At 40.0% G+C, this 20,943-nt stretch overlaps 1 protein-coding gene and 1 long non-coding RNA gene across 8 annotated transcripts in view; one reads left to right on the top strand and one right to left on the bottom strand.

Annotated features, from left to right (window-relative positions):
* Nucleotides 1-20,943, bottom strand: part of LOC145716353 (uncharacterized) — a 438,007-nt gene that overhangs the window by 103,517 nt on the left and 313,547 nt on the right. The gene's annotated exons all lie outside the window — the stretch shown is intronic.
* Nucleotides 1-20,943, top strand: part of CEP126 (centrosomal protein 126) — an 89,471-nt gene that overhangs the window by 41,075 nt on the left and 27,453 nt on the right. For 3 of the 7 annotated variants that reach the window (XR_014138980.1, XR_014138981.1, XM_081799602.1), the window contains exons 4-6: nt 4,716-4,827; nt 14,570-14,768; nt 17,850-19,974. Coding sequence is in view for 5 of the 7 variants with exons in the window: in XM_081799602.1 (XP_081655728.1) it covers nt 4,716-4,827; nt 14,570-14,768; nt 17,850-19,974 (2,436 nt within the window). In the remaining 2 variants the exon portion in view is untranslated. Of the gene's footprint in view, nt 1-4,715; nt 4,828-10,294; nt 13,386-14,569; nt 14,769-17,849; nt 19,975-20,943 lie in introns of those variants that run through there. The other 4 variants (XM_081799606.1, XM_081799604.1, XM_081799605.1 and 1 more) reach the window with 4 other exon arrangements.

Below are 20,943 nucleotides of genomic sequence, written 5' to 3'. Positions count from 1 at the left end.
AAGGAGAATCAGATTAGAGGTGTGAACGAGCATTAAGTTTTAAATGCACTGATTTTGAGCCTCCTATGGCTCATTCAAATGGGGAAATCAAATCAGCAACTAGAAATATGGGTCTGTGGGGTGCCTGGGTGGCTCAGTCAGTTGGGCATCTGCCTTCAGCTCAGGTCATGATCCCAGAGTCCTGGGATCGGGCCCTGCGTTGGGCTCCCTGATCAGTGGGGAGCCTGCTTCTCCCTCTCCCTCTGCCTGCCGCTCTGCCTACTTGTGCTGTCTCTTTCTCTGTCAAATAAATAAGTGAAATCTTTAAAAAGAAAGGAAGAAAGAAAAGAAAAGAAAAGGAAAGGAAAGAAAGAAGAGAAAAGAAAAGAAATATGGGTCCGAAATTTAAGAAAAAGGTATGGAATAGAGATGTATATTTAAGAGTCACTAATGAATGGTATATAGTTGATAAATGAAGCCATGGGAAAGATAAGCTAAACCAGGGTATAGACCACAGATTGAAGGTAGGGGCTAAAATAGAATCTTAATGCACACTAGTATTTACTGTAGGTAGAGCAAGAAAAAACTAAAAGAGGATTTTGAAGAGGATTTTGAGAAGTAGTTCCCAAGAATGCACAATGGGAAACAAAAGCAATTAATATATAAGAAGGCAAAAGAGAAGGTAGTTTTAAGAAAGAGGATGTGGTCAGTTATGTTAAATGCCTGAGAAAAGTAGTTACCACTCATGGGAATTATTTGCTCCAAAGAGGTTGCTGACTACCAAAAGGTCTGGATACAAAAAGGAGTTTTAGCAAAAACAAATGACACATTCATGCAATGGAATATTATACAACTATTAGAAAAATAATGGAGAAACTCTTTGTGGACTGATGTGGGAAGTTCTCCAGCAGAAGTAGATTTACTGTGAAGCTACTGAGGCTTGAGTTTCATGAGCCCTCATTGTCATGGCCTCTACACCTAATTTTATATTAGTAATTTTGCATTATTTTTTCTTAACAAAGTCTCCCAAGTTGTATAAGCCCTTTGCTCTCATAAAATTTGTGTCTATCCCTGATTTTTAGGATATATTGTTAATCATAAAAAGAAGGTCCAGATCACAATATATAATATTCTGCCTTCTGGTAAGAAAAGGGGGAAATTAGAATGTATACTTATATTTGCATACAGAAACAGTGAAAGAATATACAAATGACCCCAGAGAACAAGACTTCCAAATGTGTATCATGTATATTTTTTAACTTCTGAATATGAGCATAATATCCATACAAAATATCAAATTCCTATTTTAAGAAAATTCAATGCTGGACACCTGGGTGGCTCAGTCGGTTGGGCATCTGCCTTCGGCTCAGGTCACGATCCTGGGGTCCTGGGATCAAGTCCCGCGTCGGGCTCCCTGCTCGGCGGGAGGCCTGCTTCTCCCTCTCGCTCTGCCGCTCCCCCTCCCTCTGCCGCTCCCCCTCCTCATGCTCTCTCTCTCTCTGACAAATAAATAAAATCTTAAAAAAGAAAAGAAAATTCAATGCTGTGAATGAAGAGTAAGAACAAAGCTATGAAAAGCAGCTATCTATTTAATTGTCTGTTAGTTTAGTTTATTCCCAAATCCTGAAGGTTAACTGAAGGCTCACCAGGTAAGCATAATAGTTGGCTCTCCCCCTTCCTACAAAGAAGGGCAGCAGGTTGGGGGTCTCAGTGAGGTCAGAAGACGGCTGGAGTAGAACTGGAAGGCTCCGAGATCCCGGAGTAACTGAGGCCGTTCTGCAGGAGCACAGGCTTCCGCGGTCAGTGGAGAATGAGAGGGAGGCACTGGGAGGTCCTTGGACACCAGCAGCACAAAGCAGTAATGAGCGGTGGTAACCCCATCTCAGGCATTTTTCTTTTCATTGAGGTGTAACTGACACATGATATCCTGTTTGTTCAGGTGTACATCTTTGTAATGCGGCATTTTTGTATGTTACAAAATGATCCCCACAGTAAGTGTAGTTCCATCTGTCCCCACACAACGTGAGGACAGCGTTACTGACTCTACTCCCTGTGCTGTACATCCCATCCCCATGATGTACTTATTTTATGCCCGGAAGTCTGTACCTCTTTTTTTTTTTTTTTTTAAGATTTTATTTATTTGAGAGAGAGAGAGTGCAGAAGAGAGGGTAGGGTCAGAGGAAGAAGCAGACTCCCCACTGAGCAGGGAGCCCGATGCGGCACTCGATCCCGGGACTCCAGGATCATGACCTGAGCCAAAGGCAGTCGCTCAACCAACTGAGCCACCCAGGCGCCCCTGGAAGTCTGTACCTCTTAATCCCCCCACCCGCTTCACACTTCACGGGCCCCTCAATCTTTGCCCCTTCTGGTAACAGTTTGTTTCCTCTCTCTCTGAGTCTGTTTTGTTTTGTGTGTTCATTTGTTTTGTTTTTTAGAGTCCACATATAAGTGACATCATATGGTATTTGTCCTCTGATTTATTACACTTAGCATAATGCTCTCTAAGTCCATCACCTTGTCTCAAATGGCAAGATTTCATTCTTTTTTTTTTTTTGAAGATTTATTTATTTATTTGACAGAGAGAGTGAGCACTAGCACAAGCAGGGGGAGCAGCAGAGGGAGAGGGAGAAGCAGGCTTCCCGTGGAGCAAGGAGCCCAATGTGGGACTCATTCCCAGGACCCTGGGATCATGAGCTGAGTGGAAGGCAGATGCTTAACCGACTGAGCCACCCAGGCGCCCCATGGATTTCATTCTTTTTTATGGCTGAGTAATATCCCATCATGTATATATACCACGTCTTCTTTATCCATTCATCTGTCAGTGGACATAGGTTGCTTCCATTTCTTGGCTGTTGTAAATAATGCTGGGATGAACATATGGGTACATCTATCTCTTCAATTTAACATTTTTGTTGAGCTGAGTTAGTGTTAAAGTTAGTGTCTAGGCCCTCTTTGATAGATAACAGGTGGTGGTTAATAAAAGCAAGTCTCAGACCATAACCTTGCATAACTAGACACAGACCATTCACACAGCTTGTTCAGTAAGCTGAGTAAAGTCCCAGCATTCTGTCCTTGTACGTGCTCTAACTACACCTTGTATGAAAGGTTTACCGAGGCACTCACAGCCACATTCCAGAGGCAAAACTGTGTGCCCTCTGGCTTTGGACATTTGGAAATGTTCCTGTATTAATGGTTGAACACAAGACTGATCAGATGTCAAGACTCAGAGGTCATCCACAGGGTAAAGGACCTAGACCTCCTCGGATTCTTACTCTCTGTTCATGTAAAAGTAGGGAGTGATTGACATATGTTTAGGAAAATGCACTTGTCTTGAATTCCTTTAATTTCAACAAAGAAAGCCCATTTTTAACATTCATCAAGCTATTCAACAGGCTGTTATTTTCACTAATGAAAACCCATGTTAGACAGTGAGTATACTAATTAGAAAACCAGTCAATATATAACACTTGATAGTATCTGCCTCAAAAGGGTTGGTCCTTTACGACTAGAATATCTTGTCAGCCCTGTCATAACTGATAGTATATTAATGCCATCATCCCTTGATTAGGGAAATGGACTCTCTAGGGTTCAATGTGAACTAATCCATATATAATAATATACTGGCTTTGCTTCACATTTTAAAGTAAAACATCACAGTAGTGGAAAAGTCTGATAACAAAGGGGCTTTTTAAAGGAGGAGGAGATACAGTTTGGAGGTGTCAGTGGAGCACTTGAAAGGCGGCTACCCTACCTCCACGCCTTGAGCTGTCTGTGGTATGTGATGGGAGGGAAATAGTGCCTCCATTTTAGCAGGCTGCAAGAGAAGCAGTATCCCTAGAAGACAGCTGTGTTTCACCTGGAGCAGGAAGGTGAGAAGAATATGGAGAATTAGGAGAAGTAGAGCATGTTGAGTACGGAGTGCACAGGGGAAGGCTTCGGGGAAACGGGCACACATGGGAAGCAGGGTTGGTTAAAGGATGTGCTGCGTACTATGTAGACAAATGTCCACAGAATCTATGACCCTAAACTGGGCCCCAGTTTCCTCCATTGCAAAATGGAGATTCAAGTAGCAGCTGCCTCATAGGCCATAGTGAGGATTAAATTAGCTAATAGTTAGAGTGTGCTTAAAAATAATGTCTGTAACAGTAAGTGCTCAGTAAACAGTAGTTGGTGTTTTTTATACCTTCCCATTTTCTTCATAAAAATATTAACAAACTTTGGGGCACCTGGGTGGCTCAGTCAGTTGAGTAGCTGACTCTTGATTTCAGCTCAGGTCATGGTCTCAGGGCTGAGGGACTGAGCCCCACATTGGGGCTCCATGCTCAGTGGGCAGTCTGCTTGAGATTCTCTCCCTCTCCTTCTGCCCCTGCCCCCGCTAGTGCGCTCTTGCTCTCTTTCTCTCTCTCTCTCAAATAAATAAATTTTTAAAAAATCAGTAAATTTTGTCAGAAATTTATGGAATCCTGAGATCAAATATTGTGGGGTGCATGCCAGAATGAAGAACCTAGACATTTCTCAAAGTTTCTTTCCAGATAAATATTCTTAAAATTGGCAAGTAACAGTTTCTCTGTGGGTAATTAAATGTCTAAATTTAAAATATTTACACTATTCTAAAAACTATTTTCTTTTTACAAAAGTTTTAAAGTAGTACTTTATTATTGACCAGTTATCTAAAAAAAGATAATTGAAAATGAAGTGATTCTGTACTATTTGATTTTTATTTATTATCCCTTTAGTTTTTAAAAAACCAGTTCCTCCGTTGGAAGAAGCCCTCAAGCAAATTCAGGAATCCAATTTAAAATCAGAAGTAAACCTCCTCCCTTCCCACAGACCAACAATAAATTGGAGGTAAGTAATTTATTATTATAATGTATAATTTTTAATATATAATAATTAGATAGGCTTTTTGGCTGAGTTTGTAGGCCTTGTCATCAGTTACTCCTCACCTTTATTGTAGGGTTTACTATTTTATTCTCACAGATTAATTTGAGGTAGAGTAGAATATAAATTGCTTCAAGAATAAGGCAAAATTCTAATTTATTGTCTTTGGTATTACAGTGCTGCCTATGTTGAATAATTTTCCATGGAAACCATCACTAAAACCATTTAAAAATATTGATGTTCATTATTTATCCTTACTGAGAGGAAAAAACTGTGTTGTAGCGATATAAGTTTAGATAAAAGGAGTAATTTATGGTAGAAATGGGTTTTTCCTCATGGAAAAAAACTTTCTTGGATCTCTTGAAAAAGCTAATGTCTCCTGGTTCCTCTCCAGGGTAGTGTAAGTGAATTATCTAGGAGCAGTAGAATGGCTCAGCCAGAGTACCCTGTGACATCTTATATTTTCCATTTACTTGGTATAAATGTTTATTGGAGCTACAGCATGTGTAGTGCTAGATCCAGCACCGTAAAGGGGATGTGGAGAAGTATAATACCGTAAAATACGATTCCTAGCGTATAATCTAGGAGAGAAGCAAAATCGTGCTTCAAAAAGTATAAATAGTACCAAATGAGTAATGATAATAATATGTAATATTTATTTATATAAAGGCATTTATAATTCGGACATTAATTATGTTAATATTTTATCTGTACATAATGTTACTTACTAAAGTACTTCCATTTTTAGACTATGTGTGGCCAATGGTTCCCTTGATCAGAGCTAAGAACAATTAAATTCATTTTCTCAGTCATCATTATAGTTCAGGAAAGACCTCATGGAATAGAAGATTCTTCAACAAAGCTTTGAAGAAGATAGGAATTGGTTATGAAACAGGTGGGCCCTGGGACTCCAGACAGAGGGCCAAGAGTGACGGAAGGAATGGTGTGTTCTAGGGGTAGGAGTGTGCACAGTAACAGTAGCTTGGCTAGACAGGAGATTGGAGAGTAAAGGCATCTGTACACTAAGGAATATAAACTTTATCTTGAGAGTTCAAGAGGAGTCAGTGAAGGATCTTAAGTAGATGGGTGGTAAGATCAGCTTTTCTTTTTTAATATATCATTCCAATCTACTGTGAACAAATGTGAATAATGGATTGAAAGAGGACAAAACAGGAGGCTATTTCAATACATCTAATTGAAATTATATGAGTTCAGAGCTCTAGAGAAAGATGTAGGCTTAAGGTCATTGAACAGCACACAGGAGGATGTGTACTGTGATGACAGGCCTAGGACAGAGCACTGAAAACAGCCACGTTTAAGGAAGTAGAAGAAAGAAGCCTACAGATGGGAGCAGAAAGGTTGATACAGGACTAGGAGAGGGTTGTGCTATGGAAACTAAAGAAGGATAGATGTTCTTGGAGAAAAAGCAGTTTTATAGAGATCAAATGGCTTCTAGGGAATTAGTCACACAAGCTGTTGTCCTGGCGTGAAACAGGTGGCACATTTAAAAGGGGGGACGGGAGAGGGGTTAATGAAGGAACTGGAAAGCCAGCACAGGATGGGGGCCCCCAAGAACTAACAACCACAGAATCAGTATGACCCCCACAGACCTGACCTGGAGACATGGGTAGCCACAGACGAGCACTGCCAGAAGACCCCGTGTCCTCAGCAGAGTGGAAGCTAGAAGACTAATGATCAAAAACATCTTTTGAGAAAGAGAAGCAGTGAAGGTTTTTAATCAGGGACTGATTTTTTTTAAGACTTTATTTATTTGAGAGAGAGAGCAGGAGAGGGGTGTGGGGGAGGGGCAGAGGAAGAGGGAGAAGCAGACTCCCCTCTGAGCAGGGAGCCCGACGTGGGGCTCGATCCCAGGACCCTGAGATCATGACCTGAGCCAAAGGCAGATGCTTAACCGACTGAGCCACCCAGGCTCCCCCATCAGAGACTGATAAAATCCTCTTTGTCATTTTAGAAAGATAATTGGTGTGAATGTTGGAGAATGAAAAGGATGGAAAGAAAGTGAAGGCAAGGGAACAAGAGAAGATTAATGGGATAATCCAAAGGATGTATCATTACTGTTTAAACTGGAATAGTACTATTTTGTATAGTGAGGAAATGATAGGTCTGTGAAGGAATAAAAATATTTTGAGTGGTTAGAAGGAAAGGATGAGAGAAGGAAAGATGCAAACACCTTTTCACAGCACAGAGAACTGATGTAAGAAAGAGGATTTAAGAATGTTGACCAGATAAAAGTATAAAATGTGGAACATGGAATGAATAATGGCAGGAAAATCAGGAGGTATCCAGCCATGAACTTAAAAAGACTTACGTTAAAAGGATAGTAGTAGTGAAATCGAAAAGAAAGGTAGAAGGAAAAGACATTTCATAGAAATAGACTATGGAAATTAGATTATGAATTTGGTGTATGATGGGATAAAGAAAATGAAAAAAAGCAAAAAAGATCAAAAGAAGCTGAAATTTTGAGTCTTGATAATTGAGGGAATTTGTTGACTTTAAAAAAAAATAAAAAGAAACAATGAAACAGTATAAGTTTGGCAAGGTATTGCTAAATTTTATTGCAGGTATCTGAACTGAGGGGATAAATATCCAAGTAGAATGTATAAAAACAATTGGACCTAAAATGAAATGAGATATCCAGGCTATAGAATACACTTGGAAGTCATGATTGTATATGTTGTTTCTTCATTTTTATATGTAGTTATGTCTCCCCAACCAGAATGGGGTATTCTAGGGATCAGTGGCTAAACGGTGCACACACAGGTATTCCCTGTAGTTCCTGGCTCTGTGCTGTGCATGTTGGAGGCGTTCAATAAATACTATGGGTGAAGGAACATCCCTGACATACATGGACACTCCTCCGAGAGTATGAACTTGACCTGAAGTCAGTAGACGAGGAGGAGATTGGTCAGAGACAAACACCGAGAGGGCACTCCAGCCGGGGGAGCAGGTAGCGTAGGAAAGGGCGTGCTGTGTTGAGGGCGCTGAACGCAGCTCAGTCCCACTAGCATGCACAGTGAGAAGGGGACTTGTGAGCAGACAGTTTGCTTGGAAAGGAAGCCATGAGTTAACTCATGAAGAGGCTTGTTAAGGAGTTTGTCCTACAGATTATTACTGAAGCAAGCATGCAACATTTATACTTTAGAAATACTGAGAGAATGGGAAGGAGTAGGGTACAGCTAAAGGTGGGAAATAGCTAACGTGATACTTCAGTTCATAAAAATGAAGACTTCTTGAGAGTTGTTTAGGAGGGGGAATCAACAGGATTTGGTGAGTGTTTAAGAACTGGAAGGTGTTCAGGAGGAGTGAAGCATGACTGGAGATCAGGATTGGTCAGTTAACAGGTAGTGAAACCACAAGAACTATTAGGGAAGAAGAGGTGTGAAGGAGGGAGTGACTGGCAAAAGGATAGTAAGTTGTAAGTTTGAGGCACTTAGGGGATATTCCCGAGCCAATTTCTCATGGTAAGAGCTCTCAGCCACAGATCTAGATACGATAATTGCCAATGAATGGATGAAGTTAAAGACATGGTTCGTGAGTTCAGCTAAACAGTGAAACTCCCACCAAGTTGTGCTGGGCTTCAGTTAGAGGACAGAAAACATTTCACGGCAACAGGCAACATTCTTTAGCGGGAGGGATCCTCCTGGCAGATCACAAAGCAGTCGGTCTTTGCTATGCCCTGTCCCCGCACATGACAGCTCAGCTACGAGGAAACAAGATCACAGGGCGGGTGGGTGCCACCCTGGCTAGAAACCCCGTGTTCCAAACAGGAACCAGTATTCCTGGCAATGGCTCCATATGGATCACGCCTAGGTCCATGAGAGAGACACGTCCAGTAATAAGAATTTCCACACTCGGGGAAAACCACAGCTGTAGCTTTGTGCCAGCTATCTGGGGTTGATTCAGTCCTCTAGATTACACAGAGTATGGATAGATAAGCAAAAAAGAGCGTCACATAACTCTCAAAAATTCCAGCGTAATAAAAAAAGTGAATTCTTCAGCTCAAGAGTACACTTGTAAAAACTCACCAAAGTGAATAGTTGTTTTGCTAGTTTAGATGAAAGTTCAAAACTTTACTGGATTTCAATACAATAGCGCTTTTTTTAAGTTTTTATTTATTTATTTGAGAGAGAGAGAGAACAAGCAGTGGGGAGGGGCAGAGAGAGAGAGAGAGCGCGAGAGAAGCAGACTCCCGCCTGAGCAGGAAGTCTGATACAGGACTTGATCCCAGGACCCTGAGATCGTGACCTGAGCCGAAGGCAGATGCTTAACCAGCTGAGCCACCCAGGCGTCCCAATACATTTGCTTTTACACCAAAACTTTACAAATTAAAACTGGAATTCTGTCAGTATCTTTTTAACAGAATTACCTGGAGTAAGGAGATAAAATAATTATATCTCTTTTGACCTTTTGGAAAGTGTTTTTTTTTAGTTTTGCAAGTATATTTAACAGCAAGAGTTAAATATAATTTTATATTTATAAAGCAAGAGTCCATTTCAATATTTAGCTACTCTCTGGATTTTGGAAGCAAAGTACCAAGTCTTAATAAGATAGTGCCCATATAGATGAGCTTCCCCTGAGGGCGTGGAGACCAACAGATTGAGTGCATCTTGATGATGCTTGAGATTTGTCTTGCAATGTTAGGTTAAGCAAATCACGTTAATTTTCTTTGGAACTTAGTCTCCCAGCACTTACTGTGATTACAAAGTATTTACCAGATATTTAACGAGGAGCTTTGTTTGTGAAAAAATACCATCTAAATCAAAAACACTATCGATGTGGAACACCAAATTACATTGTGTAGCAGTCAATCCCTTAGGATTTTTTTTTTTTAATTGTGGGTTATTTTCTGATTCTCATTTTTGGGGTTCTTAAATCTTAGCAAGCATCGCCAATAATAAATACCAAGAGTCCATTTTACCTTTTTTTTAAAGTTGCAGCAGTTGTCTGTTATGATAAAATAATGATTAGGGATGGAGCTCTGAGTGCCCAGAAGGGAATCCATACCAGTTGTTAGTCTGCTTTGTCTTATTTAGGAGCCACCGCATTTTTTCCCCACTGTTAATAACCAAGATAATTAAGTTAGAATGTGGCCATTTTGTTATGCTTATGAGACTACAGTTCTCAATTTTGGGTTAGAGGTTTTGGCTTCTATAAAAATGTCGTTTTAAAATACATTTTGAGGGCGCCTGGGTGGCTCAGTTGGTTAAGCGACTGTCTTCGGCTCAGGTCATGGTCCCGGAGTCCTGGGATCGAGTCCCACATTGGGCTCCCGGCTCAGCGGGGAGCCTGCTTCTCCCTCTGACCCTCTCCCCTCTCATGCTGTTTCTCTCTCTCTCTCTCAAATAAATAAATAAATAAAATCTTAAATAAATAAATAAATAAATAAATAAAATACATTTTGAATTATAAGAAAAAAATTTTTTGTACTTTTGTTTAATTGGAATAATTTTCAAGTTTCCACAATAGGGTAATTGTAAATTTAAAGCATTAAGCTTTATTGGTGAATAATGTATATATTCCCATTCCAAGAAATATAAGTGAATGACATTGAAGTAGTCTTTAAAGTTTGCTATAAAAAAGAAATTCCAGCATATAAAGGGCAAGCAAAGAAAGGAGCTCAACAAAGAACCTGAGAAGGAGCAACTGGAGAAGTAGGAAAATAACCAGGAAAGCACGATGACATGCAAACCAAGGGAATTAAAGTCAGAAGACAGCAGTCCAGAAGTGTCTGTTTTGGGTTAATCGCGAGCAAAAGCAGTACCTCGGAGCGGCGGGAGGAAGCCGGACAGCAGTGGCGGAGAAGTCTCGGGGGTGAAGGCGGTATAACGTTAGAGTACTCCATGGGGAAGGGAAGATGACAGACATTTAGAGGGGGAACTTAGGGTAATAAAAATTCCAAATCATTTAGTATAAAAGTAATGTGCATTTTTGTATACAGGTTTTCCTTACTCACAGGTTTCTCTTTCTGCATATCAATTATTATCCTTTCAAAAAAAAGCTCTTTATTGCTAGGAATGAAAGTATAGGCTATTTTTCGCTCAACACTGTACAGTTCCTTAAAGTCTTAGAAGAGATGAAGTGTCAGAACAACTTTGACTTCCTGTAGCACACAAACATAGAGTTAGCATTATCCAAATCTGTGCTAGGACCACTAAGTAACATACGTCATTTTGTTTTACGAGAGATGATCTCCAATTTAAATTAGAATACATAGTTTTCATTTATTATTGTGATGCACTATTTTGACTATGACTATCTACACCTATCTGTATGTATACACACACACATAAATGTTATATATTTGGAAAACAACAAATGTATAGAATTTACAGAGATAACACTATGGCTTACTTATAAAATGTTGAATTTCTCCCCACAGATAACTAACAGTATTAAATAATGTGTATGAAAATGCTTTGTAAATTATAAAATGCTATACAAGTATGAAATATTGGAATATTAAGGATCAGGTGTTAAGTTAATAGAAATACGTGTACTATTTATTTAAAATATGATTAAGCTACGGTATTGGTAAGCTATCATCACATTAAAAATCCATTATATGTGGAACATAAACCTAAAATGTGTTAAGGAATAAAGTAATGGCAACAAACAGGCAGCATCCAAAGTAGTTGATTCTATCAGTACTCATGAACAATTGTTCCAATGTGGAAAATATTGGTGGCAGATAAAAAATAGTTTAAGATGTTGGTAATGTGATCATCTAACGGTAAAAAATTGTATGAAAAACTAGAGGGCATTCAATGCTAAAGCCTCAAGACAATCAGAGAAAATATCCATATGAAAATAGAAGCTGCCTCAGGAAATCATGAGATATAAGAATATTAATAAGGGACTAACATTAAAAATACAAGTAATCAGCCTTCCATCACAACCAAATACTTATCACAAATATAATGCTTCACTCTTCTGATAGATGTAAGGTAAAAGAAGCTATATTTTCCCCTATATTAAATTTTTATACTTTAAAATGATATTATCAGATATCTATCTCCAATATCCATGTATTTATGGTGACACAGTTGAACCTGAACCACATGCAACCCTGAGAAATCTGGCCAGAGCTGAGCAGTGATCTATTTGACCTCATTTTCCCTTTGTACCAGTAATTTAAACCAGATTTTCTAGCCCATATTTATTATCTGTATGACTACCAGAATTCTAAGAGGTGAAAATACTCTTGAGAGGAATCAGAAAAGGGGAACGTGAATAAGCTACATACATTTCTCAGCACATGTGAGCGGACACTGGTTGATCAGAAGAACACATGCATGGACCCTCAGGATAAAAATATACTATGAAGCAAAAGCCTAGAGGCAGCCTAATAAGCGTCAACAACAAGAAGAACATCGTAATAAGGCTGTCTCTCTACCTGCCTGTCCAAATGCTTTTCCACCTGTGCAGATCCATTCCTGCCTGTCCAGCTGTCTCCACACCTTATCCCTACTTAACTGATCAGCTGTCTCCTCCACGGGCCCCATTGCTATCCCACCATTCCCAGATTCTTCCTGGCTATCCAACTGTTTCTGCCCCCCACCAGCCCCAAACCCTGCCTGTCCGTCCATCTGTCCCCGCTGCTCTTCCAAAGACCTCTTTACCAGCCCCGTTACTGTCCTACCCAGTCAAATATCTTCCTCACCCTCCAGCCCCAGTTAACCCCAGCTTCTCTAGCAGTTTCCCGCATCTACCAGCCCCAATTCCTTCTGGCCCACCTGACCATCTACCCCACCCACCCCGAAGTTCCACAATCATCCCTCCTCCTGACTCACAGAGCAAGTTATTTTACAAAACTTTCAGACCCAAACATTTCCCTCCACAGCGTTCTACTCCAGCCACTCTAATGCCTGCCCTCATTCATCATTCCCTTCCAGCTCTACTGGTTGTTTCCCCAACCCCTTTGGAAGCTGTCCCCATTTTGAAGCCTTCCTGTTTATCCAGTCACCCCCCTCATCAACCAGTCCCCACTCTTTCTGATATCAGCTTGTTCCCTGAACATCCTGCTACTTTAGATTCTTTTTGGTCAGTCCAGCAGTCTGTTCCACAAACCACCACATTGTCAGATCTGCCCCAGGCCTTTGTAGACCATCCTCCCGCCTCAGTTCACTCCCACCTACCTCCCTGTCACTCCCCGTGCTCTTCTTTGTCTTCCACACCTTCTTCATCCCCTGTGCAGTCCTCTTCCTCTTCCTCCATCCTTTCCTCCTCTTTACCCTCCTCTCCTGCCTCTCCATCCTTACCCCTTTCATCTGTCCCTCTCTTTTCCTCTCCTCTGCATTCAGCTCCCTCTCCAATCCATCCTGTGTCTTCATCCTTTCCCCCCATGCTTTACTCTCCCTCTCTTCCTACATCCCCATCTCCTTTTATTTCTATTCATCCCCTCAATCCTCCTCACTGGGGGAAGAAAGTAGAGAAGAGAAGAGAAGCAAGTGGAGTAGAGAAGAAAGAAATAGAGAAGAAAAAGTTGAGAGACGTCAACTTTAAAGGTAAATAAATTGGGTTTATTAGACATTTTGTAGATTTAGCAATATTTTGTTTGGGAAGGGTGACTGAAGGGGAAGGAATCTGTGAGAGTAGGAAAGCCTAAAAGGCAGAGAGAGAAACATTCTCTCAGCATTCAGGAACTCGTGCGAAATACCTTCTTGCTCTCTGTGACCGCGGACTCTGTGGTCACAAAAGGATGGGCTGGAATCTAGTAACCGTTGACCTTGACTATTCCAGTTCGTCCCAATAAAGATATATATGTGTATTGGAGATAGGTATATGTTACATGTGGCCGTGTATCCTCCAAACATTTTTATCCTTGTTAAAATAGGAGCAATGGAAGTGAGCTGGGCCTAAATGCTCTTGGGAATCACACTGCTGGGTGTATACAGCAGCAGTCCGCTCTTTGACACGCTTCCTTCCCACCCCCCAGAACAGTGCTCCTGTCTCTTTGCTTCTCACTCTGGACACGTGCTGGAATAGAACTAGCGGGACGTTCCCAGAAGATGCAGAGTCCTCATAGGAAGTGGCGTCACCCACTGATAACCTGTGGGTGGCACTTCAGGACCCTACAGGCAGACCCCGCACTAGAGACGCCCCTGGTGTGGCCTGAAAGCCATGCTCGCATTGTGATACAACCGAAAACAAGTGTGTATATTCTCCTCCGTCAAGAAGAGCCAGGCTTCCCAACCTGGGAAAGTAGGGCGGGGATTCCTGCCTGTCCCAACAGGCAGTTTTCGTATTTTCTGTCTGCTTGAGTCTTCAACCAGCTCTATCTGGGTTACGGGAATATGCACCAGCTGTGACATCATCTCAGAACTGCGGGCAGCACAGCACATTTTTATCCAGATAGGAATGCTCTTACAGACCTAAGGAATGACTCCACGTGTCTACAGGAATTCCTTCCACATCTGTCCCAAACGATAGAGAAATAGGACTCAATAACCAAAGCCATGAATAGTTGGGTATTCCCACATGAAGGTGGAGGCTTTATTGGCACTCTAATCCCACAACCATTTTTATTCTACTGTTGACTGCCTTAAATTCCCATTCTAATATCCTTAAGTGTAATTCTCTGAACACACACCCGCACACACACCCATCAACATAAATGTGTCATTTGTATAGATAGACTGAGGTTAACTTTATTTAAATGTACTAAATATTTTTTATGTATGGTTCACAGAGCTATAGATAATGCCTTGCCTTCATCATTGTCAAAAAATGGTCACAAGCATCAGAAACATCTCTTATCCAAAATCAATTGTGGTAAAGAAATGAAGGAAAACAACAGGGCAAACTTGGCTACTAACAAAGATGCGTTCCAGCTTAAACTGGAAGAAACTCAGAAACTCCTAGAAGATCAGCATCTAAGCAGTTTGCAAGTATGAAACTATAAATATGTTAATAATATTTTAGTATCTAGTAATTAATTCTGTCCCATCTCTGCAGTGATCTACACTAGATAAAAGTATGCCGTTAACCAAGGATAGGATGTGAATGAGTCGACACAAATTCATCACAGATACTACAGAAGTAATTGTTTAGATTTTTCTACCTTTTGCTCATTTTTCACTCTGCTTTCTCTGTTCTTTTTCCATCTCTCATATTTGGAAAAATATGCTCTATCAATGTTATTTTCTGATCAAACGTGAAAGCTATTTAAAACTGCAATGTAATATAAGTATCATTGTTAGAGACTGGCTTATAAAAAGCATCCTGAAAATTATAATACATGTGGACATTAGGTTCTTAATGAAAATATGTCACAATTAGCTAGAGATGGCATTTCTGTTCTATCTCTGGTCATCCATTCACTTAGTTTTTTTCCCCCACAAAGTATGGATTTCAGCTGATTTTCCTAAAATGTTCATGCACTTTATTTTTCATGAGTAATTACACACATTTATGAGATTCTTAGTAGGCTGATATCAAGATTAAATTCATGACCTTGGCCTGATTTATCCAGTAACTAAGTAATAATGATAAGGCTTAAAAAAAAAAAAAGGAAAGCAGAAGGCTTCTTCTGGCTATGATGAAATGCCTTCCTACCATAAACAACTATAATTCTGAATAAGATATATGAAACAGCTGTTTTTAGACATCGGACAACAGGCAATATAGGATACGATCTTAAAAAAAGGAAAACAAGTGAGATAAGCCCTGTAATCACATAGGCTTTCTACCCGGACATATTCTTTGGACAAGCCTCAAAAAAAATCCACACCCCCTGCAAAGGCACATCAACATCAGATTAAGCCACGCAGCACAGGGAATGTCATCAACGGTGTCGTGTGGGGACAGATGCAGCCACACTTGTGGTGAGCCCAGCATCACTGTGTTGTACACCTGAAACTCATGTAACATTGTGTGTCAACCACACTCAAATTTAAGAAATTATTTTGAAAAATGTGGAAAATTTATCTAGGGGGGGAAAAGATCCATAGCATGTGGGTGAACAAAGATAAGACAGACCACATTAACTTCCGGCCAGAAGACAGTGAAGCATTTTTAAAGTTCTGATATCAGAAAACTCCTGGCCTAGAATTCTGTATCCAGCTAGAAATATCCTTCTGGAACGAAGGCAAAATAGGCATCTTCAAACAAACAAGAGCTGAACACTACTGCAGTCCACCAGCATCTGCACAATAAGAAATGTCCCTGGAGTTTTTCAGGAGGATGAAAACTCAGATCTGTAGTGATAGCAGATTAGTGGTAGTTAGTGGTGGATAGGTGTGGACTTCCAGCAGATGGAAAGGTTCTATGGATTGTTTGATATGGTGGGTATGGGTGAATAATTTGTCAAAATCCATCAAACTATACATTTAAAATGGGTGCATTTGGATGCATCCTCAATGACGATTTTAAAACTGAAACACAGAGTATAAACTAGTACAGTTTGCATATCAGTAACTTACAAGCAAAAGTTAAAGCTGATCATAATGTTTCATTTCTTAGTGATGAGAAGAAATCTGGGGAGGAAAGTATAGTTTGGTGAAATCAGAAGTTGCTAAACTTCTTTCCAGGTGCTTCGGGGTATGAGGCCATCACAGACCTGTAACAACAAAAATCTTAGAGCCATGGATATCACACGTACCAATCTAGAAAGACCCTCAAACCCAGATTTCTGCATCTCATTAGATGTCATCTCAAAGAAGCCCTTGAGGGTTTCCTTATGTTTGTCTATTAAAGCAGCTCAGCTGCACAAACAGGCATTGACAGAGTGTGCTCTGTTTTGTTCTCCTGATCAGGCTGAGTGACCATCACTTTCAAAAGACACCAGAGCACTGAGGATGTGATAAATAGGTGGTAAATGCTAGTAATAGCAAACTCTCATAATCGTTTTCAAAAGTTATTGCGTGATAATATATCAATAAGCATTAACTATACAAACTAAAGTAGTTTTATTCTGTAATTGAGTTCCTGGGTTTCTTCATTTATTTTTGGGCTAGAAAAATCATATATTTTTGTTTAGCATCAGAATATTTAAATTTTCTAAAATTTGCAAAAAATCTTAAGGGACAGTCATTTCCTTTCTTTTGAGTCCATTGAACTTTTTGACAAGATTTACGATCTGAAATCCTCTTGAATATATTTATTTATATGTGATACAAATTAATGCAGGTACATATGAGAAATTAGAAGTATCTTTAAACACATACCACACTTTGAAGTGATCATGAAATTTAATTAAAGACCAATAAGTTCCATGAAAGTTCATTGAAATAGTGATGAGAATGTCTATGAAATTCATAGACATTATTGCTGTCCTAAGTCTCAAAAAAGGACTCATTAAAATCAGTAATTGTCAATTCTACATCCTCATTAGAATTGCCTGGAGTACTTGAAAATAAAAATACAAATACATGGACCCCATCTGAGCATTAAATCAGCAGGACCCACACGTAGTTATTTCTACAAAGCTCTTCCTGTGATTGTAACATGCAGTCAGAGTGTAGAACCCCACAGTGGAGGCCATGAGACCACCTGGTCTCAGAAGATCAACCCTACCAATGGGAAACTCACATTAGGGTCACAGAGCTTTCAGGAGCCTCATTCAAGTCCAGTGAAGCTTTCAGGAAAAAAATACTCTTTGTAAATAACTATTTTTCAAAATTGCACATGGTGTTATAAAACCTTCAAGAAACTCAATACTCCAAATGGAATAGCAGTAGTAAAATTATTTTCTAAGCAATAACCGTGGCTAGAATAATTAGGTACTTAACTTTAGGTGTAGAAATTAAGGCAAATACAATTTATCGTCAGTCTTTGTTGGCTCCCTCTTCTTCACTCTGAGAACTACTCCAGGGATATAGATTATTTAGATACACTGTTTATAGTCATATTACTTTATTTTAATATGACAAGGACAATAGGACTCAGTAACAGTGGTGTGTCGAATCATTAATTTTGGTGTTTAAAAAGTTCTAAGCTGTATAACAATGTTCCTTTTTTTTTTCTTTCAGAAATTTTGTGATGAAGTTAATCAAATAACAAATTCTGAAACCCTCTCGAGTATAGACAGTCTTGAGGCTGGGGAACATGAAGAAATATATTTAACCCTTAACAAGGAGCCTTCCACATCAAACCAGAAGAATTTCATTTCTCTCAAATCAGTAAATCCGCAATCAACTAATCTAAGCTGCTTTGATGAAGATAAACCGTCACTCTCTAAAACTCAGCATATAAATAATTGGCTCATAAATGTAAATGATCCAAATACTCAGACTGTCACACCTTTCTCAGATATTTTAAGTAATCCTAACGTTCTGCCTTCTTGTGAATGTTTTAACGGTAAAGAAGAAAATCCACCTGTGGAAAGAGTGACAAATAGTGCTAATAATTCAGGAGCCTTTGTATATAGTCCACCCATATTTGTACAAGACGGAAAAAGCAAAGAGGTCTCCGAAACTAGCCCTGTGAGGGCAACTGACTCCTCTTCTGGAACATTCAAAAGGGCGAGACCATTTGTTACTGAGAGCCCAAACTTTAAATTCAGCAGAGTCTGGGCCACTCCAGATAGTCCAACACAGGAAACGGCTGCGTTTTCAGACCAAGGGAGCGATTCCGAGTTAACACAAGAAAATAGAACTGCTCCATTTGTACCTGTGGCAACATGTATGGTTTTGCCACGTCATACGCAGCCGGCTAGGCCTTTACCAAAGAGCAGTCTACATATAAAGGAAGTCGAGCCTGCGCCGGGTTCTGGTAAGTTAGGAGAATTGACCAACGTTAACGGTGAGAAGTTAAAATACTTCCATTGTGATAAGGGAGAGTTGCCTTTGTTTTCAGATGATTTCCAAGTTGCCTATATACCTCACAACTCTGATTCAAATGATAAAAAACACAAAATACCCCAAACATCAACGTCAGTGTCTAACATGATTTCTAAGTGTGACTTAGTGGGTCAGCACAAGAAGATGAAATACAACATTCATGAGAGAAATGGTGTGAGGTTCCTGAAAAGTATTTTAAAAAAAGAATCTAAATACGAACACAATTGTTTTAAGGCACTAGTTATAAACCATAGCTTTAAGTTAGGAAATCAAAAAGCAGCAGCTATCAGAGATAGTATTGAATTAACAAAAGAAAAAGGTACAGAAATTCCAAAGACTATTAAAAAACTGAGGTGGTTTGATGAAACTGGAGATACAGAAAAAAATGCTGCAGACCATCACTCACTGAAGAACAGAACAGAGCTAACTCAGCAGTGGTCTCAGCCTTTCCACGTTCAGACCAAAAGTGGTGTTGCCGGCAACGCAGTTAGAGTTCCTGCCCTAAGCGCTGTAGATTCTGCTGATGGAACGAAGCCCGAGGAGGATTCTGTCTCTGACAATGTCGCTGCTTTAGGAGAAGCTGGGACAGACCATGTGCCTCTGAACTGTTTTATGCCTTCAGGTTATAACGTTGCTAAACAAGCCTGGCCACCCTCAGAAAAAGAGGGCAGTCAACCCCCTCTGCAAAGTGGCGGTTCTAAAGCTCAGAAAGCAAATCCACCACAAGGTGGTACAAGAGTAATGCGAAGAACAAGATCTGCTCAAGTGCAGTCAGCCTTCGTGTGCACACACAGAAAAGGCACTGTCCTTCGGCCCCAGTCCGAGAGCAGAGCCCACAGACTCTTACAAGCTCAGGGTAGACTGATTGTGCCTCATCCTCCTCCTAAGTCTCCGTCAAATATTAGGAGTAGTAAAAATATACAAGTGTCTCAGTGTCAACCGGTAACACTTGAAGATTCTCAAGACGTGATTACAAGTCACTATTTTCATTCCAAGCATGTGCTTCCAACAGAACACAAGTTCAGTCACTGGAATCAGGAAAGTCATTTTCCACCCGCAGCTGTTTGTTTGGACTCTGTCACTGTGATGCCTTCTCTACCGTGTTGTTCTTCTGAGTGCCAAACTTTAGCAAAAATAAATGGTTCAGATGGCACTCAAGTGGTGCCCCAGCAAGGTGGGACTTCACATTGCGCCCACAGACGTCCTGTTTACGAAGAAAGCCATCCCTCTGTGACTCTGAGAACTGCTCAAGAAGAGTCTGTTCCCTTGTGGAAAAGACAGAATAATATTCCGGGCCAAAATGAAAAGGCTGCTGGTAAGAACAAACATATATTTTTATAAATAAATTGTACAACGTTTTAAGTTCTTACTGAGGTACAGCAATGTGCACCCTGTAGATACAATATTAAATAATAAGTTAGCGGTACGGAAACGGTCTCTCCTGAACGTTCTATCCTTGTCTGCCTAGCTGGAGCTTTTAAGAGAACCACCCAGCCCTCACTCAACTAAAATTAGAAACTTGCCAGCCTCCATTTTTTTCTCTTGTTAGTTTAAAAGAGGGAGGACAAAGAGTAGGGTCTGCTTTTTACCCCATATCATTCTGTCATTACATTACCCCAATATTCTAGTCAAAATTTCTGTCAAAATAAGCACAGTGGAAAATATTTTTTAAATTATTCTAAGTAGGTAAATAAATGTGGTTATAATACCTTATTTTATTTTTCTTTAAAATGTTTGTTAAATTGAATAGCTATAAGCCAATGACAGGTGTGCCTAGCCCTCCCACTCCCTTTTCAAAAGACTGGCAGCCCTACTTTTATCCCTTCTGTATGCTGGTTTTCATGTGGAGGAAAAGTGACGGTGTTACTTTAAACAGTTTGAAGATTAGCTCCCCATAGAATGCCAGTTACCCTTAGCAGCTAGCTAACTCCTCCTGAAGCTCTTTTCCTCTGGGGGAATGGACTAGAAGCCCATAAATTCCCTGCCAGCAGGAATCAGTTGCCTATTGAGAAATAGATAGGACTTGGGAAAAAATCGGAAAAGCTATTCTTTTCTTTTCCCAAAGATGTGAGTAAATACTAAGATGATGTAAAGAGGGGGTTAGTTTAAAATTTAATATTCAAAGTCTTCTTTAATTAGACTGAGATTTTAAGGACAGGGGGCATTTGTTGTAATTCATCACTGTCTCCCCAGGTCCTGGCACTTAGTAGTCACCCACACTTTTCTTAAATTGAATGGATGTAAGTCATATTAGCAGATGGGAAGCTAAATGCGAAGACTCTAA

The sequence above is a fragment of the Leptonychotes weddellii genome, chromosome 11, assembly GCF_054177405.1.
Source record: "Leptonychotes weddellii isolate Sample4059 chromosome 11, ASM5417740v2, whole genome shotgun sequence".
Taxonomy (NCBI): domain Eukaryota; kingdom Metazoa; phylum Chordata; class Mammalia; order Carnivora; family Phocidae; genus Leptonychotes; species Leptonychotes weddellii.
This window is presented reverse-complemented; position numbering and strand designations above follow the sequence as displayed.